General features: G+C 38.9%; 1 protein-coding gene across 5 annotated transcripts in view; it reads right to left on the reverse strand.

Annotated features, from left to right (window-relative positions):
* LOC105250098 (paired box protein Pax-6) overlaps window positions 1-27,444 on the reverse strand; it is an 81,443-nt gene that overhangs the window by 47,548 nt on the left and 6,451 nt on the right. For 3 of the 5 annotated variants that reach the window (XR_003123621.1, XM_025414469.1, XM_025414466.1), the window contains exons 2-4: window positions 26,610-26,733; window positions 8,833-8,998; window positions 8,277-8,460 (exon numbers count right to left, since the gene is read on the reverse strand). Coding sequence is in view for 4 of the 5 variants with exons in the window: in XM_025414469.1 (XP_025270254.1) it covers window positions 8,277-8,460; window positions 8,833-8,998; window positions 26,610-26,622 (363 nt within the window). In the remaining variant the exon portion in view is untranslated. Of the gene's footprint in view, window positions 1-8,276; window positions 8,461-8,832; window positions 8,999-26,609; window positions 26,734-26,994; window positions 27,035-27,444 lie in introns of those variants that run through there. The other 2 variants (XM_025414467.1, XM_011256021.3) reach the window with 2 other exon arrangements.

Below are 27,444 nucleotides of genomic sequence, written 5' to 3' on the forward strand. Positions count from 1 at the left end.
GATGAGCGTTTTAACATAAAACTAATAAATGAAGATAGATATACAGTTGGATTTTAAATTGCTTCACGATATCTTAAGTGAATTAATGTTTCTTGAGACGGAGGAGGCTATTACAGATTCCATATTTCCCGTGTTTTCCGAACACGCTTAGCGAATCCATTACATATACCGGTATCGATTGAAGAACCCGTCCTGAATTGTCCGCACGAGCTTGACGATCAATGCGAAATGCTGAGAATGATCGATCGGATGGCAGATCATATTTGGGAAGCATGGCGTAAAGAGAAGCACGACGATGCAAAAGAACGATGAAGAGAACGACGAAGAAATCTAACTATCTCTTTCTTTCTATCTCTCTCGGGAACATCGAGATTGTCGAAGATGCGAGGATAGGAGAAAAAGCTGGGCTTGACAAGGAGGGACATGCACCAGTTTTGAAAAAAGGAACTCGGCCGAGGAGCGAGATCCCAACGTCTGATAATAGTCGGTTGGACAATCGAGGCCGGGAAGGCTGAAAGTCGATATTCTTCGGCCGCACATCCGTCGAGCGTGTATAGTTCACGTATACGAGCATGGTTCACGCGGATCAGCAACGACAACGACGATGATGACCTGATTGGACGGGACAGCCGGTGCACGGTGGATGAACTCGAACAGCGACGCCGGAACGCGGATAGGGTTGCGAGAGCAGTCAGCGGTTAAAATGACGTTAACCACTTCGACATAGAGAGAGTTATCTCCTCTCTTTCTTTTTCTATCAAAGAGAAATCCGCTTTTCCTTTTCGTTCATATTTCTTGAGCGTCTATCAACGAGAATGGAATATCTTCGCTCGATTGTCCTTAAACAAGTCTTCTAATTATTTATATTATTATTGAATATTATATATTACATGTAATTGGAGTAATAATATTATTAAATTACTTAATCGTAAATAATTTAATAAGAAATTGTTTCATTTTATTATAAAAAAAATAGTGAACTCAAAAATTGTATACGACAGTTTTTTTTTCGTTAATTATTTATACTTAGAAATATTCTGGATATAATATATTTATGTAATAAAAAAAATAAAATAAAAAATGGTGTCGAGATAAATTTATAACAAGATTTGAAAGTATTATATTTTAAATTTCTTATGATATATTAAAAATTGATTAAAGTAAAAGAATGATGTCAAAGACATAGATATATCATTAATATAGATCTCTCTTCTAAATTGACATTCTTATATTTCTTAACAATTAAATATTGCATTTTATTAGAATTGATAGATTTATGAAAATTTAATCTGCCTATTACTTTTTATTTATTAGAAAAATTAATTTATGCACATACTATTTTTTTATACAAATATAAAAATCAGCTTCAATTTTTAAAGTTCAATATTCTTTTTTCCTATAACTTTCTTTGACGCGACATATTAATTAAGAACGCAATTAAATGTTTAATGTTCGAAACATATCGACTACTCTTTAATTCAATTTATATTAACGAAAGAAAAAACTCTCACAATTTCAAGTCACAAGATCTTATTTTTCACCGAATCAATGTCACCAAATGACGTCACGTAAAGACTAGAACGGCGTTTAGCAGAGACCGGTGAGCCACGCGACTTCGCCGTGACAATGGCTACGTTCTCGATGGACCCGGTAAGTAACCGCAACAATGCCAGGGGAGACAACTCTAGGGGGTGGCGGTAGAAGAACCAAAGTAATGGATGGTTCCTGGAACCCGAGGCGAGTGAATTGTTGGCCCTTGCACGTCCGCCTTGGAGACACCCTCGCCTTGCCCCGGCTGCGTAAATCAATGCACCCCTTCGTACGCTCGCGCGCGCTACCAACCCCCTCGACCTTCTATCCTCCTCCTTCTGCTTCACCTACACCATCACCAACACCATCGTCGTCGTGGCCAACCTCTTCTCTACATACTCTCTCTTGCTCTCTTTCTCGCGACAGCGGCAGCAGCAGCAGCCCCTCTTCTTCGCTCCGGAGAAGGGTGAGTTAGGGGGTGTCGGAGACGTCCGGCTACTGCATTATGTATTTCTCACCGAGCCGCCACTAACTTCCACTCTCTCCCCTTCGCTCACTCCTTCTTTTCCCTTTTGCCGCTCTTTCCATCCTCAACCATTCTCCGTTCTTTCTCGATGCCCACTATTCTTTCGCGTTTCTCCTCTTACCGAGAACGAGAATCCTTCTCTCCGCTGAAATCTTTTTCTTCCTCGCGCGAGCTGACGTTCCTTTTAATCACCTATCGCGCGCTGCTGTCAGTCGGGCCCGACTGTACGGAATTAATTTCTTATGCTCGCAATTGGCTCTTCAAAATGAACGCGGTAACGAGAATGTATAATAATTTTATTTCTTTGATAAATAATAAGATATTAGAAATTTCACTCACATGTTTTTACTCTTCCTCGAACATTTTTTTCTCTTACTCGTAACGTCTGGTAAACGTCGTCTAATCAATCTCTCACGCGAGATTATTTGATTTATAAAATTACTATCGCGATGTGTTACAAATACAAACACGCAATCAAGAGCGTGCTATTCTTCGAATAGATGGAGTCGTCGATGGAGAGATGGCCACTCGCTTAAACAATCGTCCGATTCGCCCCGACACGCGGATACAGCCTGTAAACTCGATTCTCGGGCCGTCCGTCGGCGGTGGGTGACTATTAATTACAAGGACAGCGCACAGCCATCGCTCGGGAAACCCCGTTCACCTCCTCCCATCCCGATTCTGTCGTGATACCCGTGATTTTCCACCCTTGCATCGGGGGAATGGGAGCGAGGGCTGGCCGGCTAGCGGCCTATATATCGCGCGATTTCGCGTACTAAAAGGGTTGGGCAGTGGTGGCGACGGCGACGGTGCGGCATTGACATCCAACCCTCCCCCCCCCTGCCCTTTTCCTCCCTGCGGGATCGGACTGCCTGGAACCAGCCGGAACGACGGTGCTGGCCACCTCGACAAATGTAATCTCGTCGGTGCAGCGGCGCTCCTCTCGCTTGACAGCGGGTTCTCCGCGGATGACGAATGTTGTCATCGAGACGCACTTTTGCAAAAATGGACGCCAGATAAATTGAATCGCGGATGGCTTCGCAAAATCGCTGCAAGCTCGAGAATTCAAATTGTACGACACAACGAAAACCGCGCTCTATTAATAAAATACAAATATATTGCCTTTAAATAGAAAGATATTTTCATATATATAACATGATTTACATTATATTCTTCAAATATATCAGCAAATGAAACTGTCATAAACTGATTTGATTAATGTATGTTTGTTGTCGCAACAAAATTATTTTCATGCAATTTATATTTTTTTAAATTCATAAATAAATAAATTATCTATATTACAATAATCGATTCAATAAATTGTAACAATCTGATTATGCAGGCGGTAAAACACCGATTTCTTACGTTGTAAGAAAGATGCGCGCGATTTAATATGAAGATGCTCGATGGAGGCAAAATGTCAACGTCAGCCCTTGGAATGGACGCGCATGGTCCGTTCTGGTCAACGAATATATCTCGTTTCGCAGTGACGCTCTTAGTTGCTCTACATCAATAAATTTTATCAGAAAAAACGTCCCTTTGATCTCTCGAAAGTATGACTTGCGAGTTTACTACAATTCTAATGACCTCATCTTCCTCCGTAATATTGTCGATAATTTATCATTCACGAAAATATTATAATAGTATGAGATATTAAATTTTTTAGGAATATATAACAAAAGTCTCACAAAAGAGTATAAAAAAGAATTTAAAAAAATATGATAATTATCTGAATGATGATAAGTAGACAAGCTAAGAGAAACATTTAACTTTTTAATTTTTCTTTTCTTTCTGGCAGAATCATCAGCGATTGAAAAGGGATTTATGTCGCCTCCCGAATGACTGATTCACACACGAATCATAGGCAATTCTTCCTCGTTCTCGGATGAGAACCGCTGTTGGCATCCCGGAGCCAGTGACGCGAGTAAACCAATAACGCGTCCGCCACGCTGGGTGCCAGATTCAAATCCGGCAGGGACCGAAACGGTATTCCACGACGAAACGGATAGTGGGAGCTCCGCAGGACATTTCGAATCCGTCTCCGCGTCCTGCGGGCTTTACTGGTTTGTCGAGCCATTGGCTCGATTCGACAATTCCGCGCGCGTTCAACTTTCTCGCGAAAGAGGATGAATGCGATCGGACGCCCGTTCTGCACAAAACTGTTGCTGCTCTCGCGTAATTTTACTTAATCTGGTCAATATTTCCTCGAAAAGATGGACAATAATTTAATTAAATATCGTTGAAGAGATATCTATAAGAATTTCTTGTCATTATTATTGGATATACAAATTTAAATAATGACTATAACGAATAAAAAATTAAATTGAATTGCTCTTGGAAAGTAGAAAAAATTATAATAAATGTAATGCAAGTTGAGGCTGCAATGCTTATCACAACAATATACAAGAAAAGCTTTGTCCGTCCCGAGATACATTGACGATTCATATTTTTATAAAAATGTTCTGTAATAAATCGACAAAGAATCAAACGCAAACAAAAAGTTTGAAACACACGAAAAGCATATATATATATATTTTCCGATTATGTTTAGCTAAACCGAACGAAATATACAAAATTGTTATAGGGGAAAATGAAGAAGTCCGCAACAGAGCGAGCTTCGTTCCGACATTCGCGTAAAAAAAGCGGAAGAAAAAGAAAGAGAGAGAAAGAAGGAGAGAGTCAACGCAAGAGGAGAGAGCCCGAGATATTCCACCCGTTCCACAAGGTGTACGAAGCGTATCCAATTTGATGGCATTACAATAACGGGGGTAATGTCTGAGAATAATGAAATTTCCCCCAATCACCACGGCTCGCCTGGAATACGTTCCTTCGTTCCGTTCGTACCTCCTCTCATTCTTCCTCTTTCTTTTTATCCCCTTCCTTTTCTTCGAACTGAGGTCTTCCATCGTCTACCACACGCATATGCAGCACATGGACGGACACGCACAAACTGAGATCAGAGAAAATAAGTAGAAACGTTTCCGAATCAATCCCGTTCGCGAATTATCTTGCTCCCAGAGAAAAGTCGAAAGATTTTCAAGTACTTTGGTTTAAGAAAGAAATTCTGTTCAAAAGTTCTGAAATGTAGCGACAAGTATCACGTTTGTAAAAATTCTATGCACTTCCGCGAGATAATTTACGACATATTACACAGCGCAATGCAAACTCAAAAACAACGTAATAAATCTTTCTTCAAAGTCTTTTGAGTAGCTTTAGAAAAATATAATATATAATATATTCGCTTTTCTCGAAGACAAACATATTGTACATTTATCTATGAGAACTCTATAAAACCTTTTCGAAAATGATTATAAATTAGCACAGAATTAATTTTGCAATCGGAATTAATTTTGCTATCAAACAAAATTATAATCTTCAAATTTTATTCTCCGATATTTTGATGCATCAATTTTATTGAAATATGTGATGTCAATTCATTTCCGGAATGAGACAATGTAATATCCGAAGATTTCGTTGAAGGTGAGGCTGAAATTTCCTTCGATCGCTTCGCGTTTTAACGCTCGAATCCGTTCGACGCCTCGTTTCGCCCCGGCGCAATAATTCTCGAGCGAACTGTACGTAATGGAATATTACACGGACCATTAAAGAAACGTTAATCTTGCCCACAACAAGTTCAGAAGCGTTCGCAAGATCCTCAAACGCGGCCGGGATTACGCGCCAGCTTTGATCCTCCAACGCCCCGGAGGCGCGCTCTGCGGAATCCGCAAGCTCTCCTGTAATTTGTTAAAACGCGAAATTCTGAAACGTCGCTGTTTGTGTCGGCGCCTCGTTACCGCTTAAAATGCTTAAAAGTCACGCCTTTGACGACTCGCTGTAACATACTTGTTAAACTTTTTCGTGTTGTTTCTTTAATGTGTTAAACCACATTTTTCCAGCGTTTAATTCTCCTTTTATCAAAGTAGTCGAAAAGTTATGAAATAGGTCGAATGATACAAAATGTATCATTCTAAAAAATGCCATTTTTACAAAAATGTTTCAGAAGAGATGTGGAAAGAATTAAAAATGAAAAATGCAAATCTATGTTAAAAAAAAGTTTCAAAGAAAAAAAATATAACTTATTTAATTTTTCAATTCCTATATTATTTCCAGAATATCTACGAAGGGAAAATCTATTATCTCGTAGCGATTAGTAACTATCGCAACTTTTTCGAATTGCTTGCAAACGTATCGGTTTATTTTCCTCGACGCGAATGTTAAAATTTGTCGCGACGACAGGAAAGGGGACTGTGCAAAAAGCCGCGAAGATGAACTCTCGTCGGCTTTCTTTCACGAGTAAAGGCGAGCCTTTGACACTTTTTTTCTCACGTCGATAAGAATGCTCTCTCAGTTCTACCGTCATCCTTTTCCTCCTCCAACTTCGCTACGACTTTCACCCGTGGCCTCCTCGCGAGGGTGGCTCGCGTACACCTCGGCGTTGTTACGAAGATGCGAGGGAGCGAGCCCGACAAGGGAAGACGAGTAGAATGAAGGAGACGCGACGCATATAGAAACAAGGAAGAACGACGTAGGGCAATGTGGGGGAGGGAAGGAGGGGGAGGGTAAAATTTAGCGACCCTCTTTCGCTTTTTACCCTAAGCGAGTCGAGAGCCCCTTAGCCACCGTTTATTGGACGCATGCAAATATCCATGGCAACGGCGGTATACGGGGAGGAACCAACCCCGTCGTCGTGAACACTAAACGTATCGCGGGATTGAAGGGGACGGGAGGGAGGGTCCCTCTCTCCACAGGTCGGAAAAGAAGAAAAATAAAAAAGGAAGACATCAGAGAATTTTCTTTTGATCCGTGCGTCGACCATCCTCTCGAGCAATCTCTTAATTAATTCTACAGGAATTGGTATTACGTTCCTTTTCGGCCAATGCTTCACGGCGTTAAACGTATGCGCTCTGCTAATCATCATATATATTTCAAGTTCAATTTGCATTTCAACTAATCTCGCATTTATCCATTCTTAATAAAGATATCCGGACAATTTTTCTTCTCCGGATGTCTTTTGAATTATGAAAAGTCGGATCTTTGCGATTTAAATTTCAGAGATGCGAATATAGGAAATGACTCTCTTCGTTCTCTCTTTTCCTTTACTTTTCACGAGAGAAAATTGGCAACTCTATACTTGCGATACGTAAAAGAAAATTGAATTTAATATATTATAATAACATTGTAATAACATTTTCATAAACGAGGTTCTCTATCGGGATTTCCTGGAATAACGTGATTGCGAGACGGGAAGAAATGATTCGCGTTGGGGAAACAGGGGACTCGTCGGGGCGGAATCGGTTAAGGCCAAATCGTCCGTCATCCGTTTGCGCGATTAACCGCCTCGTGTTAACAACATCAGCCGCGCGCGAGGGGGTGGAGTTTGCACACGTCGCCCGAGAGTCCATCGGCTCGCATAAACATCCTCTGTACAACCGGCCGCTACCCCATGGAAAACTGATTTCCATCCCTCACCTCCGTCCCCTTCCTCGTTCTACGTACGACTATCTATGTAAATGCGGTCCTGTTTTGTGTGAGTAGAGACAAAGCCACCGTTGACAATACGCCTGCGCGTTTACAACCTCCACCCGCCGAAAGTCAGGCTCCATTACGGCTGTTTTGCGACGCGCTTTGTATTGTCGCCGTCGCCGCGACACCGATTCTTCCGCGGAAACTTTTGTCAAGTTGCGTAATCGGTCAACGAGCTTTAACTACAAGTTAGCAAAGATTTTTTTACGAAGCGCGAATCTTTATTTGATCTATATTTTCAAAAAGAATAACGTTTTTATTAAACGTGCGATATTTATATATTTATTATATATTTTATGATCTAGTAGAAAAATCTGCTAAAGTATCCTTTTGTCAGCAGACTTAATAAAATAATGAAACTCAAATAACTGCAAAATAATCTTAAATAAATCGAATTTTTGCCATAATTCCATTACTGGCGTTAATAAAAATGTTTTTTATTTTTAATAAAAAATTATCTGTATATATTTACTCTTTCTATCAATCATTATTATATTGATTATTGAGGTCAATTTGTTTATTGTAATAGTGAAAAATATTTCAATTAATTTAGTTTGTTATCTATTTCTATCTGCTTATAATAATGATAATGACATAGCCACTATAATGAAGATAATTCTTATCAATCTCAATATAAATTCTGTTTAATATAAGTGAAAGCAAAAGAATCTTTGCACATATTCTAGGCCGTACTTACGCTCGGAATGTTGTCGTTCGTACATACGCCCTCCTGCAGCAAGCGATCTCGAATCTCCCACGCAAAGATCGATGGGCACTCGCTTTTGTAGAGCGAGATCTTGTTAACAACCTCCGCTGTTGCGACGCGCGGTTTACTGCCGCCAATGGCCCTGGGCCTTATAGATCCGGTCTCATAGTACCTACAACAATAATAATTTGCGGTACAATACGGTAGGGACATAAGAAAGATTCTCAAGTCAACATTAATGATAGAATATTACACTAAGCATATCGTCCGCCATATTATGGTTTAAATTTGGATCGAAGTGCATAATGCGGGGGCAAAGCCATTATTGAACAATATACCTTGATTGCGTCTTTTATGACGCAATGGCTGTGCATAACATAAAAGTGTTTGAATAACCTATTTATATTCTTCTCTTAAGTTTGAATTCCATTATAGCTTTAAAATATTCTTTTAATTACAAAAGAAATGAATTTCTGAGAATTTCAAGTTTTCTATTTTTCCAGAAATACCTGCATGTTAAAATATAATAAGCAGTATTGCAACCAACCTGCCGAGGATCTTCGAGACGCAGCCGTTGCTGACCTGCAGTATCCTGGAGATATCGCATGGTCGCGCGCCCGAATGTGCGAGCTCGACGATCTTTTGCCGCGTCGAGTCCGGAAGTGGCCGGCCGCCGACGAAGACACCACCCAGCTGGTTCACCCCGCTGTGTCCTGCGAACGATGGAAATCGCATAACTTTATGCACGCTTATTTTTCAAATAGTCATTTTCATTCTTGAAAGCTAGATACACCAACAAATGAAACGGTAAAAAATTGCGCCCACAAAAAATCATATTTCTCTGAATTATTCCCTCCTCTCGCCGAATGTTCGCATAAGGGGTGTGAAGAGTTCAAATGCTCCACCACCTCTGGTGACTTTTTCGCGTTTCGACGAACAATACCGCTGTCGCCGTAGATCATGTATTTTCTCTCCTCCCGTTTAGAAGCCGAGAGGAGAGAAGAAGACTACGGCGGGTTCTTTCTTTCTTTCTTTTCGCGCTCGACGAAAGGGGGCGAGGAGTGGCGGAGGGCGAGCGCAGGGGGTTGGTCGCGAGCGTCGTAATGTCAGCGAATCCCATCGTAGATAATCTTCGACTCATTGTGCCAGTGACAAGGCAGGCACACACGCCGCCGTCTTGGGATACTCGAGAGAAACGCCAGGGAGGAGAGAGGGAGGGAGAGAAAGAGAGAGAGAAAGAAAAAGAAGCGTTCCCTCGCGCAGATATTTTATATTCCCGTCACCGCCGCGCGCAAAAGCTGCATCCGAAGGTGACACCTAGAGTGGAGTGCCACGCCCTAATTTTTCTGGGGTAGAAATCCTATCGTTTTCAAAAAATACATAAAATTTGCAAATAAGATAAGAAATAAATAAATACCATTGTATAACATAGATACTTTCACTTTTTAATGATGTATGCAAAGATTTATGTTGAATCTAGTGAAAGGATTTAAATATCAATAGAATAATTAATTATAATCAGTTGTCAGAAACATGATTATAATTCCTTTGTATGATTATAAGAGATTAGAAAAAATTAAATTTGGATATGTTTGTACGTAACATTATAATATTTCTAAAAAATGTATTTTTTCTTTCGTGTAAGTTAATAATAAATAAATAATTTAAAAATAGTTTTCCAAAGGAAAATATGAGATTATCTCTGAATGTTTAATTAATATATTGACTACATTAATGTAGTTAAATTACACGATTAATTATTCACTAATTCAATAATTACCACTAATAATTTTGCACTACAAAGGATTAGATTTCTTTATCTCATGTAATAATAATAAAAAATTGTTAAATCCTTTACACACAAATCTACTCGCTAAATCTAATAATAGATATATAGCAATGCGGAAAAATTAAACGAGCTTGCATCGAAATACCGATTGGAAACTATTACTAAACAGAATGAAATATTGGTACAGACGTATGTGTATATGTATAACTTTCATACACAATTATCGTTCATGAGATCCGTTAGGAAAAAAGCAACATTTGTCAAAAATATCCTGTTGACGCTAATTCAGCGCATCGCATCGCGTCGACTGGCACACACCCCGAGGGTTATAAGGGAGATTTACGAGTGTGCACGATTGACGAAAAGGGGGCTCACGGTCGATTGACTTTCGAAAATGGGCCTGGCGCGAGAATCGCGAGCCATTTCTCGCGTGTATGTCCCATCGTGAATGGGACTTCCTCGTTGTCGAAAGAGAGAAAGAGAGAGAAAGAGAGAAAGAGAGAAGCTACCTCACGTGTGCACACGAGGGTAGGTGTAAACAACGCGTCATAATTTACAAAATTAATTAATTATAGGTGTCTGTGTTTTCACAAGTCGCCACTTGCCTCTTTATAAAAATCTATAAAGAAGAGACACGCATACGGAAGCGGAAATTCTCGTCCGGAGGAAAAATCTACCGATAATACCGCGCGAGACTCGCAAATCGGCGGGCAAAAAGCGGAGTAGTAAATTAAAGAAACAAATGGAGTCTGAGGAGGGCGAATGCGAGCAAATTGTTAAACGCGCTTCGAATGCCGGTTCTTAACGAGCGATAATAACTCGCGCAAATAACTGGCGTGTCTTTAGAAAAGGCTAGTTGCTAGTTTCTCTTTCTCTCTTTCTCTCTCTCTCTCCCCTTTGCATCGCTTGCCCGGCCATTGTGTTCGAGCACGAGAGAGCATCGGGGAATTATAGTTAGCTCCTCGTCGTGGACCCAACGCGGATTCTGGGGATGTGTATGTTTGTATTAGAATCGGTACAACAACGCAAGGGGGTGCGCGATACCGTCGCCTTAAGGCAGACGGTATTAACCACGCGCGCGATCAAGGGGTGCGCTCGAGTGGGCATTCGGACCCAAAGGACGTGTTTTGATATTGTAACGTTTGTATTAAATATCAAGCCAGAAAGGGTGTTGCCGCCTGCCTGAGTCTCGGCGCCGTTTATTAGGACTTCATTAGCCGTCCCTTGATCCCTTCTCGCTTCCTCGTCCCAACACCCTTTCCCGTATCACGATGCATCATCGAACACGCGCGAAATTTTTCTCAATGTTCGTCTCTGTGGATTTCTGAAAAATCATTGTTGTCACGTATATAGCTCTATCTGACATTGTTTTATATTATTATTATTCTATTATCGATGCAATAATTAAAATTGCGAGATATTTAAAACAAATGACACGTATACCTTAAGGAATAAAGATTATTTTAGAAGCAATGATTTTCATGAATCAAATTTTTGCTAATGTATTTAAAATATCAAGTTAGAGACATTTTTTACAAACAAAAAAGATAAAGAAATTAACGTTGAACAATTGCAGCGCACTTATTAATGTAGAGAACTGTTAAAATTTCTTTCTTTCATTATGATATTTGTTGAAGCAAGTAAACGACATTGCCTTCACACATGTCTAACAGAATTAAAGAAAAATGGAAGTCATTTACCTTGGAATTATGTATTATATTCTTTTCAAATACATACGTGACAGTATAATTGGAACAAGGACATGTTCATTCCGTGCTGCTAACAACGCAGTTTAAATATACCGTGTGATAAACTTATTATAATACACAATAATACGCTGTTTCTTACGAGATAACTTCTCATCTATCAACGTAAAAATGTATTTCCAATAGTTACCCAAGACAAACTTTCTTATCTCGGGTTAGCGTAACCGGCTGTATAATAAAATCTTGTACAAATGCATTATTCTGAATAAGCATAATATGAAAATAATAATTTTTCTTTACATCATACGCAAAGAAATCGTTTTTTTTCTTTTTTTGATTTGTTTCGCCAGTATTAATATACGTATTAATTCAAACTATTAATTGATAAACTTTGAAACTGTACACTAATGTTGTAACTGCAGCAATTCGCTGTCATGTACAAAAAAGATGCAAATGTTGGAATTGCAAATTTGCTTTCATAGCTCTTCAATCTACATAATTTCTAATTAGTTCTATTAATCTTACAATTTATTTCTTTCATGCTTGCTTTACGTTCTTTACGAACAAAAACACGCAATTTTGGAAAGACTAAGCTGGCAAGTGATCAACGAACGCTAATCGAGGATCGACGAGCAAAGTGTTTTCGGATGTGCGCAGACAGTTTGATACTTTTGGCAGCGCGTAAAGAACCGTGAAAAAAAAATGGGAAGCTCGTTTACAAACGGGCAACAGAGCCTCGCTGACGCGACGGCTCAGACAGCACATTCATCATCCGTCCGACTTCTTCCTCCCCGTCTGACTTATACATCCACCTCTCTTTTCCCTTCTTGTTCTCCGGGGTGGTCCTCCTCTCGCCATCGTGACGTAATCAATTACGACGAGCAGCAGCGGCTCGCTAGAGGTTGCCGGCTTCCTTTACGCGAGACTTGCCATCCTGATTTCTCGTACTAGAATAAACTATTGTTCTGATTCGTCTTTGACTATCTAAAATGGATCATTGCGCTTCATTTTGCTCTCTCTCTTTCTCTGCATTTCGTAAATTCTATAGTAATTCGTAGTTTCCATTTTTATATAAAATTCTTCTTTAAGATTCTTGAAAAAATTGGATTATATAAAATAATTTCATAAAACATTCTTCAAGAATTTTACAAGAAAAAATATATATTTTACATGATTAAAATTATAAGAATAAACAGTATATGCAAAATTGATAAAGATTTTGAATGGTTAAAAGCTCACAAAACTAAAAAATAAATTTTACTACTATATATGTATAGAAATATATATTTCTACATATTCTAATTCTATTATTAAATCCGAAAATCGAGTTCAGAATATTTGAGATATATAGCGCAACAATTCAAGAGTCAAATTTGAGTTTCCATCCATTTAGCGAGACGATTTGTATATCGATGACACGGATCGATCGAATTTTGTTTGATGTGAAAAGCTCCATTCGCCGATCTGAAAGCTCTCCCGCTGTAGCCATTGTCATTGTGCATCCTTGTATCAAGTTGTGCAGAAGTTGCGGACTTGCGAACAAGAACGGCAATCTCTATCGTGAGGTTCGTATACATGTATTCGGAACGGCGCTCTGCTAAAGTGCCATGACAAATGCTTACGGACGGCAGTTAAAGTCGGTTCACCTAGAGCGTTGTCGACGATGCCCGTTGCCGGGCGTCTCAATCATTCACCGCAAAGATACGTTTCCGGCGAATGAATGAACAGAGAAGAGCACGGGATACCCTCCGAACCCATTTGAGGCTCCTCAACTTCGGATAGGTGCCGAGGGATGCCCACTTGGGCTCGAGTGGCATGATGTTTCGCCACAGTAATCGCTCAAGAGGATGACGAAGAAACGGAATATCTGCCCGATCATGTCCAAGTGTCACTTCACGTCGATTCGGAAATGCTTGTAAAAATTATTAATCGCAATCCTTGGAATCATCTAGTTCTGATCTCCAGTTATAATCTCTAAATCTGGTTCTCTTACTCGTAACGAAATTCAGCATTTGTATTGTCTTTTAATATCTCTTATTTCTCTTCTCTGAAATAAATTCTTTGTAACTGAATATAAATAATTTATATAATTTATGTAAAAATATTTCCTTATTTAACTTACAATACGTTACTTTTGACTCTTAACTGGTATTTGATTTTCATTCTTCGCTTCGAAATGTAGAAGAAAGTATCCAATCGTTCTATAGATCTCACAAATGTATCAAGAAAATAAGTGTAAAGAATATATAGGGACGCACGATGAAGTCCTCTGTGGATTTTACGGTGTCAATGATACTCTCGAACTAATTTATGGAATCTCGTCGATACAGGGGTTTCTTCGTGAAGCGTCAACGATGTCGACCTGCAGTTGGCTACTCGCGTTTTCGCCATAAAGCTGCTAGCACAATGCGGAAAGTCGTGTGCATCATCGTAGATGACAGTAGTCTATTTTGTCGGTGAAATCGCTCGACGATATAGAAGAATCTCCCCCTCGCACCGATTTTTCCCCCTTTCTTCCCCTCGTCTCTCGCTCGTCGCCGCCGTATTGAGACGCCATGGACGACATGACGAGGGTCAGTCGTATAGCACAACTGACCGTCCAGGTAGAGACGGAAGAAACCGCGAGAGAGCAGAAGAAAGTACGAGAGAGCAGCGTATATGAATGCGACCGGCTCGACGATCGTCATAATGGTCTCATTGTTGCGGACATGTTTTCAAAATGAGGACTCTTATACCTTAGGGGTGCGGCCGGGACCGCTTTCCCGTAGCCGCTATCGCGAACTACACGACACTGTCCTGCGCGAGGAGAAACGGCGCACAATGAGGACTCGAGTATTTGTTGTACCGTTGTTTGCAGCCAATCTGCCGCGTGCTTTGACCTGCAGCGACTCCTCTTCTATTCCCCTCTTCATTTTTTTCCTCTCTCCTTCTATTGCCGGTACAACCTTTTTTCCCCGAAAACGTGCTCCCGACAGTTATTAGCGTTATTAATGGCCGTCCATTGACAACTCGATTCATCCTCGATCACCGATTTGTATCGAAGGGGAAAGATCGACTCCGGAGACAGATGTGGGATCTTGTTCCAGGTTAAAGGATCTCGTCGACGATTTTGTACCGTGACACGGTTAGCTTATACGTATGGCTACATTCTTAAGACACTAATGAGATTTCGACTTGGCGATTGATCGTAGATTTCCTATTTGCGAAATGCCAAATATTTGATACCGAATAAATTGAGTGTGTAATTTGATTTAAGATCTAATAATCAATGGAACGAAAATTCTGCTAATTAAATTCTGTTAATTAATAAAAAATATAATAATCAGTAAAAGACAATTCTAAATTCACACACAGACATGTTTCAAATAGTAAAACTTTTAAAAACTTTTCACCAAAACGAATTATTTGAAATTAATCGAATTATTGGAAATTAAAAATATTTAATAAATTCACAATTTATTTTTATATCAGATAAATAAATGTAATGTATAATATACTTTTGTGTGTGAATGCTTTTTTTAACTTCCTCCTTCTCGTTACAAAAATTATTTTAACATTTTCAAAATTTATAAATTTTTAGGAGTCATTAGCTAATCAAACTAAATGTGATTAAAGCATCAAATATACATACCATCTAGCTTATATTTTATAACGTTCGAACTCTGATTAAAGAATCAAGGTTCGACTGTTATAAAATAAATATGTTAAGAATAGATATAATTCTCATTCATGGAGTTGCTTTGCATTAATCCGTTCGTTAAAATAAATACATTAACATTTTCATATATCTTGGACATAAAAATAAATTATAGAATTTACCTGTAATTACATAAGAAGTAAATATCTTTTAATTTGTAAAAAAAAGCTTCGAGCATTTCGATTTTAATTACGAATAAAATAGATATAAGATAGATATAATTCTCATTCATGGAATTACTTTGCATTAATCGTTGAAACAAATACATTAACATCTTCGTATCATCTTGGACATAGAAATAAATTATAGAATTAACCTGTACAGTATAAGAAGTAAATATCTTTTAATTTGTAAAAAAAAGCTTCGGGCATTTCGACTTTAATTACGAATCGATTAAATGCGTCATTATACGAGCAACTACTCGACGGTGACTACTCGCGGCGATCGTCTATTACGCGCGAGTCAACGCGCTGTTCTGCGCCGGAAAGGTGAGCGCTTCCTGGCAAGTGGAGGGAGTTCTCTTTCCGGGTCGAATTATCCAATTACCTGGAGGCCAACTATATGCTGGAAGGTCGGGGAAACAGATCGGGGATCGGCGCGGTGCGGCAGCGGCGGCGGCGGTGGCGGCAGCAGCCGCACGAAACGGCCAGCGTGGTGGATCCAAAGCGGACTGGACAAAGAGCCCTGTAAACGCGTTATTCCGCGCCAACGAGTCTGTCAGAGAGCCGCTGCTTCTCTCTAGCAACACGGTGAGCTAGGAGGCCCAGGTTCGTCCGCGGGCAATTCCGGTACTACCGTCCCCTCACGCGCGTGTCCGGCAGGTAGATCATCATCTCTGAATTATATTCAGTATCTCGATATCAACTGCGATAAACTGGCACTTTAATCTATTCGCGGTGAAAAAGAAGAAATCTTGCTCGTGTAGATAATTAATAAAGTCGAAATAAAATATGATAAATATTTCTATTATCTAATGTATGTGAGTTTTTTCACAATGTGTAGTATGTGCTCTGATAAATTAACAAGGGGATATTTTATAAATTAATAAATAATTTTATAAATTAATAAGTAATTATTAAAATGATAAATTAATTATTTTATTAAATTATTTTATAAATTAATAATTAATTATTAAAATAATAAGTTAGTTATTTTATTAAATTATTCTATAAATTAATAAATAATTTTTGATTATAATAAGAGATCATATGACGTAAGAAACAAATATACGTAGATTATATTCCCTAATTTTATCAATCTTCTCGTAAAAAGCTTTTTTAATTAGATTTACTGACTAATTTTCTCTGATTTAATTTTGAGCTTCTTCTTTTTCAATTTCCATTTTTGAAAACAGAGTCTATTTTCTTACATATATGTACAGATTAACAGCAAAACAAATTTCTGCATGGAAGTTTAATTCCTACCCAAAATCCCAGTTGTATGTTTACTACTACTAATTCCTATTTATACAGTATTATCCTCTAGACGTTGAAAAAATTAAAGAAACTTAGAGATACCGGTCGCCAATATTTCCGTTAAATAAGCGAAATCGCGGCAACAATATCGAGGAGCATGTGTTCCGGCCATGTAATCCGCGCGATTTGTGAACGAGGAAAGAGAGGAAAAAAAGGGAGCAAGCTTAATCGCGATCGACGTACGAGGGAGATCCTCGCTACATCGTCTACGGGAGCCCCCCGTTTTTTCGACGGTTATTACCGAAAAATGCGGGAAGGGTCCGGCGAAGGAGCCTTATGTAGACGTAGGCTGGGGGTCGACGTGCATGTGCCACCAGGAAATAAGGCGCCGACCAGGGCCCCTTTAACAGAGGCGTACTACAATCGTACAAAGTGCACAATGAGACATCGACTGGTTGGTTGGCATTGTGGTCGCGCACCGCTCGTTCCCATGGGAGTGCGATGCCCATGGGGATTGTGACATAATTAGATCTACGTATCGGAATGATCAGCTGTGGGAATAATGCGGCAGCGTTGTCGATCTACATCTAACATGGGGATCTACGTCCGAGAGATGCAAATGAAACACCGAATACTCTATCAAATCAGGAAGCACGCTCAACGTGCATAGTAAATAAATTTTCATACTTGATTGACGAATATCAAGAATTTCGTGAAAATAAATAGATATGAAAAAAATATGCTGTATAAAAATATTAAATACTAGGAATAACATTATAAATTACATTTAAATGCGTTTATACTCTAAAAATCTATCTGTCATTAGTGTATTCGTAATAAAGACTAATTGTAAGTTTACTGAATATTGTTAAATAAAATTTAAAAAAATACTTTCACATTTTATAATCGATTTTGTCACCGCCAAGAAACTTTCATCATTATCCGCAGAGACGGTATATAAATTTACGTAATAAATATCGCTCGCTTTGCGTGAGAAAATATTCTCGAGATAGCAAGTCTCCCATATATTTTCCATGACAATCTAGACGTAATACGCGAAAAATGTCGCTACAGGAAAGGAATGAAGAAGAGTGTACGTTTGAGGGAATCGCAGGTGCAGCTTATTTGGCCTTGTTATGAAAATGAGAATGTGGGTCGGTCCACGTTTTGGAGATTGGTTCGGTAGTCAGGGCAGGTGTGCGGGTGGAATCGTTATTATTGTGCGCGAGACAGGACGGTCCTTCAGAGTCTGAAGTGGTATACCTCTCGAGTCCTTTTAGGAGAAAAAAAAGAGAGAGAGAGAGGGACCAAGATTTTTCGGTGGCACGCAAAAGTACGTTTGAGGACGTCGAGAGATGACGAGGAACGCGAAAAACAGTGAAGAAAGGGGACGAGAAGAGAAAGGATGGAGGGCAAATAAACTCGTCGCTGATGCACTAACAGCGTATGCAGAAACGAAATCAAATGAGAGTGCTGCTAGCGCGCCAAACGACGTCATTATCGCGGGACGGATAAACGCGCCGCATTTCGCTAACGATTTTTCCTCATTTTATGCATTTGTCCGCCATTTGTTTTCCTCGACGCGGCGCCCACCGCAGAGGAAGGAAATTACGTTTCCTGACTCTCCCACGCGGACTAACGTAAAGTTTTGCCGCAGCGAAATAAACAATCCTGAAAGTGCGTGCCGAGTTAAGAATCCTGTTGTTTTAATCCTGTCGAGATTTCTGCGATTTACGACAAATGCTTTTCTTGCATATCACACTTCATGCATGTCTCGGAGAATACGTGCGATTATTATGGATATATTAAATTATTATAAAATATCATTTGCGCTAAATACCCTGCATGATACCAGAGAGCCAATGTAAATCGGGCATCCGTTTTTCCGAGAGGTTTGCAGACTTCCATTGAAAGACGTCGTACGCGGGTCACGTACAATAGCGAACCGATGTAATCTCCGGAAACATTTAGGGGAAAATTAGGTCGACAGTTGCTCGTATACCCATAATACATCCATGGTATGCCCGGACTATCGTCCTCTCTTCCTCTCTTTCTCCCCGTTGTGATTTGTCAAAATATTTATTTAGCGTGAAATACTTCTTTATTCTCGATGCACGACGCTTAAACTGCATCGATAAAAAATAGTGTGCTTTTTCGCTATAACTGTGTTTCTATTACAAATGTATACATGTACAAATTTTATGTTTGTTGCAATAATCATGATTAGTTTTTAGATTAGAACTCGCAAATGTTAACGTCATATTTAATTATAACATCGAAATTCCCTTTTTGGTGATTAAATTAATCATATAATGTCGCCTTAGAAATTTTATTCTTTTGTTTCTTAATCTTTCAAATGATTGAATTTTTTAATTACTTTTTTATGATGTATCATATAATATAATGCGTCCAATGTAAACGTAATTTTTGCACAAGTCACGGTTTACAATGACATATTAGTGAATTAGTTAACGCTGTAACATTGGAGAGACGATCTGAGGACGTGAAGGAAATTCCAACGCTGGCTTAACCGCGTTTACCCTCTCAAACGCTTTCGAGGCTCGTCTCGTCGATTAACGTCATGCCCGCGTAAGCTCGTCGACGGACAAAAGCGACGTTCGCCGCCGATGTCGGCGACGATGTCGTCGTCGCCGTCGTCTCTCGCGGTGGCTTTTCACACCGTCTCCATTTTCTCGCCGTCACCCTCTCAGCATCAGCGCGAGAGAGAGCGCGGTTTATATGACAGTTTTTTTGTTTCCCGTCGGGGGGCTATATAGTTAGGATGGAATAATGCATGCGCGAGCGAGCGCAAAAGAACGATGAGTAATGCGAATGGATCTCTAACGGCTTAAGATATCTTTGAGATATGCTGCCAGAGGCATCAGAGAATATTTTTCTCGATACGTATTTCATTTATCTATTTTGCTCAGTCTCACTTCTACCACAGATCTAAAGCGCAAAATTATTTTAGAAGATTAATTCATCAATAAATTAATTTTTCATTGAAAACAGATATTTCAAAAATCTATGTGTATTCATAAAATGTTTCATAAATGTTTTTTAAGATTTGTCTAGAGAATTTCATGATATTTTATAATTTCGATCAGAATCAAACATGTCAACCTAATTTCTTTTATTTTAAGCTACGCGTCCGTGACTTGTATCTCGAAGAAAGATTATCATTCCAAACGTTTTGCAACAATTTCAGCAGTATAAAATTTTCGAAACAAATAGTTTCACAAAGAACTCGTGAAAACTTGGCAGCAGAATCTAAAGTGTGGTCAAGTTACGCCGTTTGGAGAGAATATCCAATAACGTTTCGTTGTCCTTTCTCGGTCTCTTTCTTTCTCTATCTATCTCTCTTTGCAGTGTTAAATCAGTGGAACGATCGGGACATTATTCGCGACGGCCGCGGAGAATCCATGAAATTCCCATAGCAATAGCTTCACGTCGTGACAATGGCTAGGGTCGTCGGGCCGCTCGTTCTTTTCTTTCGCTGCGTTAATGAGCTCCCGGCTTTAATGCCACCTCGGTGGCACTTTCTTCTATTGGAGAATAGATAAATATAAGCCCGAGATTAAGAGCAAGAACCTCTCCACATTTGTGAACACGAAAAGAAACGAGATTTAAAATCTGTTTTACGATTTAAAAATTTCAGAATATTCCGCAGAGATGAAGGGAGAGGGACTTACGAGATCTGAGGGAATAAATTCGATAATCACTCTTGAGAAGATCGAAATATTTCGATTGTATAAAACGATATTAAGATCCGAGATTCTTAACCGTCGTGCTTCAATTCCGCGAATATGCGAATGCATATTGTATGAATATGTAACTGCGAGATCATCTTAGCTGCCGGAAGTAACTGTCGGGCACCTTTTCGAAGAGCAGTTTCTCCGTGAAAACTAAGATAGTCGGGACAGGAACTGTGCGTCTTGCGTATTCGACTGTGAAATTCCCTCTTCAAACAGAAGCGGGTGGCCAGCACATTTCGAGCTCGGTCCAGCCTGGCAAAGGGACGGTAAACAGGGATGGTTCCGAAGAATTCGTAGTCGCAACGCGGTGGCGCAAGCGAAGGACCCCCGGAAAATCCACCATGTATCCAGTCCACGTACGAAATGCTTCGATAGATAGCCGTAAAAGCCGCCGCCGGCGACGGCAGCGGTGGTTGCTGCGGGAGGAAGAAACGGTGGAAGGGCGTCTCCTCTCGTCCGCCTGAAATAACGCGTATCTTCAGCGTTTTCCAGCGGTGCCGCACAAGTGGAAACTACGACAACGACGACGATGATGATGGCGATGGAAGGAGTATTCGATACTTCGGGAAATACAGGGGGAGAGAGACCGCAAAGGCATGAAAATGTTTGCGAGTAACTGCGAGATAGCTTCCGCAAAGGATGTGGGGGGAATGCGTAAAATTATTACGAGAACGTACCGATACTTTGTGATTTTTTTCTCTTGTGCAAAATTATAAAATAAAATTAAATCTTTGTTTAGATTCACTGTGTAATAAAAGATTATGACGTATAATCGTTTTCGATTATTTACACACCCCCAACTTTTTGCTAATCTCATAGTCACGTAGAATCTTGGACTTTCTTTATCGAAACGCAGCTCTGAGAAAACTGCGGCATTAATTATTAGTTTTATATAAAAATTAAGTATTGTTATTTTTCCTCAAAATTGGTGAACAAAAAGCATCGTTCGTCGCGTGATCACAAACTACTTGAATTAATTGAATACAAACCGTGCAAGCTGTCGTCGACGAAGCTTGAAAGCAGCGGGATCAAAAGCGAAGGAGTTTTCTGTTTTGGACGAGCACGGGAACCGTTTTAAAGAGGGTAGCTCTTTTTTCTCTTTCTTTCTATCTTTCGCTCTCTATCTCTCTCCTTCTTGCTCTCTCCGTCTTTCCAACGTTTTCATATTTTTGCTCTTCCTTCTTCGCCGCAGCAACATACGAAAGACGAGTACGTATATCGAGACTCCAAGGGAGAAAGGCCGGAGGGTGAAGAACCGCCGGGGGTTGCCATCTACTCGGAATTCAGAAACGATCAATGCTTCAGAACCCGCCGCCACCTCCCCCATCTCCTCCTCCACCGCCTCCTCTTCCTTCACTTCCTCGCCCTCCTCTTTTTTGTCTTTTTCTATCTTGACTCGCTTTTTGCACTTATCGACAAAGAATGAGAAGGAAGAGAAGAGCCGGGCGCTATCCTTTCTTATTCTTATTTCGCTACTCCCGTGCGCTACCCTTCATTTCGCCGTGTCGTTCCTTATGCGTAAGAGCAACTTCTGCACGACGGGGGGTTGATTCGTCGTCGGCGAAATGTCGCGCTGACAGCCGACTCGACGCGGTAAAGCGGAGGTCGAACGATTTGCCAAACTTCCGGATTTCTTCAGAAGACATCGCCCCCTGCCACCTGCCGCGCGAAAAGTCGTCGAATGGTTTTTCTAATGGAAATTCGAACGATACTTTGATATATACGGAGAAAAATTCTACCGATCATTATTAATATGTAAACATATAGGAAATTATAAAAGATTGAACAAAACATTCATGTATATTAATATACTAATAAATAAAATATGTATAGCGTCGAATCGTAATAAAATCTTTATAATTTTTTAATTATTATTAGTCTCCGTATAATTCAAATAAACATTGTCTATGATCCAAATTTGCTCTCTCGAAGAAGTTATTTGATTAATGTCAATTAAATTATTTTTACATACATTGGATATGAAAAGAAGCAAGAATTATTCGCGATAAATAAAAAGAAAATATGAAACAAGTACGAGCGTTATTTTGGAAATGTGGTCGCTAAGTTATTCGTGCGATTACTCGCGACAACTACGAGATGCGCCTCCTCATTTTACGCGACGGAGCAGGACAAATGTGCGGAAACGCGACGATTTGCCAAACTTTGGAAACTCTCGTCAGGAATTACGGTTAAGAGACCATCGTTAGTTCGAAAGCTGCAGAACGTCGTTTGAAGCGTTAACCCTCCCAACAATCGTGAAAACTTTGTTAAATACTATCTCATAGATATTTCACACCGGAAATGTCGTCGATCGGCTTTGCAATTCTGCAAAACTTACTCGCAAATATGTGACTGAAAAATTTATGAAGAATGTTTAACGATTTTTCGGCGAAATTGTCTCTATATAAAACGATGTAGAAATATTTCACGAATAATTTTTTAATGCAACGAATATGTATAAAATAATCACTAAGAGAGAATGATAAAACTTTTTTATCTTATTTACAAAATTATGAAATAATTAAATTGTTTATAAATTGAAGATTTATTTCTATCCCATTTTTATTTGCAGAAAATCCCCAAGTTTGCGACTAGATTTGAATTACATGATGTATATTAATAAAACGTATGATTTGAATGAAAGAGTAAATTCTATTTCAGTAAACCAAATTATATATAACAATTCAAATATGATCAATTTCATAATACAATAAAAACTGTGATACATTTAAAAATTATTCGAGTCTGCTTTTAACCATTTATTTTCGGAACATGTATATACAAAAATTATTTTTATTACATTCACTAATGTAATAATTTCCACTAAAGTAAAAATAATACTTCCGTTTAACGTTAATGCCCGGAGAAAAATCAAATTAGCGTAATAAAAACGCTTTCTGCCCACGCAATTCTAATTACTAACACTTCACAGCTCCGATTTTGCTTGCTCTGATGATTTTATGAGATAAATAATCAACATTCGTTTTATGCATTGCCATAATAACATAAACATATTACATAATCTCAAACGTTCTATTGTTAGAAATAAGTATACGAAGCTCCGAATTTTACAGAAAAGCAATTTTACACGTTACGCTAATCGCTGTAATTACACGAAATAAGGAGGCAAGACAAGCGACAAGTTACCCGCTCACCTTTCTCAACGAAAAATAATGGAAAAGGAAAGCACCTAATTTATTACTTGAAGCTCGGCGTAAAACAGGCACGAGGGTTAAGGCAAGACAGTTTCTACGAGCAATAATTCGTAGCTCTTTCGCGCGCGGCTCCGCGCAGGGGAATAAGGAAGGACGGATTTGTCATCGCCTGTGCGAGGCGAAGTCGGAAATACGATTTGTACGTGCGATCGATCAAAACAAGCCTTCGTCTCTTGGCACTGCCGCGACGGCGGTCGCTCTATTCGGGGTGATTCGATGAGCTAACGCCAACTTAACGCTACACACCCCACTGAGCCGCACTCGGTCAGATAACTCGTGGATTTTCGAGCACCCTGCAGATTCCGCCGATCGCCTCCTCACTTGTGGATTCCGTCGTCGAGCGCCGCGGCGTTTAATCCGCGCTACCGCTCGCGCTGAAAATCTTCGCGGGAATTCCTTGCGCCAAAGAAAATTCCAATTGTGCTTGTACGTGTGTCAAGCTTGTTGGAACGTATATTTGTTACACGTCTCTTACGAAGAAGGGCAATTATTTTCAGTCAATTTCCGTACATTTATATTATTTGCTGGCATAATAATATTATGCTTCTTTCGATAATTTAATAACAACTTATTATCTCTTTACTCGCCCACAGCGGAAACAGCATCGAAATACGAGAAAAGAGTTCTAATTATTTTCTTGAAAATTTGTCTATGAAAACATTTTAAATTATTCAAATTTTCACAATAACAATAACAAGTAACCTAAAATATATATATATATATATATATATATATATATAGTTTATTCTTAATTGTTCTCTGTTTGCTAAAAGAGATTTAAAGAATAACGTTAGAGATTTAATTAATTAAAAAAACAATCATGATTAGTCTACTCTAATTTTGATTAATGCATAAAAGTTTATTTGTATATTCGAGAGAACCATTGATATTCTAAATAACCGTAAATATTCTATTTCAATATATTCAAAGATTTATATATTATGATATCCGGAGAGAGACAAATATAACAAAATGTAGAATTAAATAGGTGAGGTATGAAAATTATCTGATAAAGATACCGCGTTTGAGAGCTTCTCTTTAGCCTAGCGTTTTAGTTTAATTATACGATAGCTACCACCGAGAGGTTGTCAAAGGACAGAAATTATGATCGGCGGAGGTATGGAAGATCCCGCGGAAGGAACGGAGGATTCGGAGGACGTGGCGAGGAGCGCTGGAAGGCGTAAGAGAATGGAAATCAATACGTGAAGTGAGCAGCCAGTTTCAGGCAGAAGTTGCCGGCTTTAGAAAGCCTTGAGACGTCGTCTGCCCATCCTCTTCGGACCCTTGTGTTAAGAGAGCTCGAACAGGCGAGAGCGAAGGAAGCGAGTGACAGAAAGTTAAAGGAAGAGAGAAAGAAGAGAGAGAGAGGAGGAGGAAGGAGGAGAGAAAAGAGGGTGGGAGAAAGAGAGAGAGAGAGAAAGAGATAGAGAGAAGGAAGGAGAGTTCCATTCAGGACTAATGGGGTTAAACGCCTTAGCCATCAACCGAACGCCACCCTCTTGATTCTCGGACGTTTCGATTCGTCCGGAGTTAGAATTCGAATTATCCGTAATATCTCCGAACATAGTTTACGTTCATCGAGACTGTCCCGCGAATTAATAGAAAATGCACGCAAAATCGCTACAAGAGAAATCATTTCATGAAACTATCATCATTAATCATCATCATTAACCATTATCTATGCGTATTTTAATATACACTTTGAATAGTTATTTCAAGAATTTAAATTAGAATTAAGATTTTCTCATTTAAGTTAGAACCGCGGATTCTTCACGAAGGTTTAGACCGTTAAAGAAATGATAGAAATAATTCTCGATAACTTTCGAAATTTACGAGCGCTTTTTCTAGACAAGTAGCAAGTATTACTAAAAAAATTATATCTTTGAATTAAATAGAAAAGTACACAATTGTATACTTCGCATTGGCAATATTAATGCAAAGCTGCTTAATTGAAGAAAGAAATTTCGTCGCATGTGGCCATTACGTGCCATCAACATTTCATAATCATTGATCAGAATCGTTAAATTTTATGCTTCTGAAGCGCAGTTCCTCACATAAAGATTTTACCATAATCGTTCTTCTGATGGGCTGTCGTAATGGGATATCGAATTGAAAAATGACTTATGATTGAGGCTCATAAAAAAGGATGTTCGAAAATCTTTCGATACACATAAAAAAGGATGTTCGAAAATCTTTCGATACACTTTAGGCCCATCACTATAAATCTGTATAATTTTCTTATCACGCAATTTTTTGAAGACATTGATTTATTCGGACTTTTATCTCGCTTTAAGTCAATCTGAATTCTCTATAAAATTTAATCATCGTTTCAATTTATAAGTGTGTGTGTGTGTGAGGTAGTTTATTAATCTATATATTTTAAAATTGAGAATTAAAAGTTAAAAGCTACGAACTGAAAATTTGACAGAATTATTTACGCGCATGTATCTATAAATATATATGTACAAAGCCATGCCAAGAGTTTAAAAATGAAAACTTTCGAAAAGATTAATTAATTAACATAAATTAGAATAATCTATCCGTCAATTTTAATTATATTTAAGATACCTCATAATATCGTTTTTACAGTGCTTACATATGTTTTTTTATAATGCCCATTATTATCTTTGTTTATAAATTCGTAAAATGATTTCTCGCGCGCAGATCGATGTTGAAATAAATTCACAATTTTAAACTCATTAATTAATTATAAAAATTGTATAATTATATTTGAGAGATAAGCTTACCTTTGTGTGCCATGTCGTCAGCAGTGACGGAGGCTATGAGGCCGGTGGCGCCCGGCCATGGAGCGACCGCAGCGCCCAGCTGCTGCGAAGGCAGAATCTTCGGGCCTTTGAACACTTCCGTTCACTGAAATTCATAATTAAAATCGTTAAAAAAATATCCAGTAAAAAAACTTCGTTATTGTACAATAGTAACTTCCCCGCATTCGAAAGGTTGAACTATTAATCGTTTGACGTGTGATAAATATTAACACTATTAAAAAAAAAAGAGCAGCTTCGCGGAATGATATATATACATATGCGAAATATATGCACAGAGAATGATAGAGAAACGTTTTCTTGGAAGGAATTAATAAGGTGATTAATAAAAATAATGCACGGTTCGTACCGGAGATACTTGATAGTTTTAACGATCCACCCAAACTGCCTCGTCGTACCTTAATTAGACGCCGTATACTCGAAAATTGTGCGTATTTCGCGGCACCTGTGTAAATCTGCGTCATTTGCATATCGCGAACGCGTCGTCGCGATCGCCTTGAACGGGCAAATAAGCGCGCACCGATCTCTTTTATCACCGTGTTATCTCGAAACGCACGATTCCTATCCTACCGCAACGTGTATCTATAGCCGGTATACCTTAACTTTATATGCTTTAACTTTACGTTATAAAAAACACACAAAAAAAAGAAATAATTACACAGAACTCGAAAAAACACCAGATGTCTTTTAAGTCATTGACAAACGCATTTAAAATGTAAATTATTGAAAATAATCATTTAAAATTAATAAAAACAATAATCGAAATAATTATTTCAATTAATAAAGCTAAGAAAATTTA

The sequence above is a fragment of the Camponotus floridanus genome, unplaced genomic scaffold (assembly GCF_003227725.1).
Source record: "Camponotus floridanus strain SB8 unplaced genomic scaffold, Cflo_v7.5 scaffold80, whole genome shotgun sequence".
Classification (NCBI taxonomy): Eukaryota; Metazoa; Arthropoda; class Insecta; order Hymenoptera; family Formicidae; genus Camponotus; species Camponotus floridanus.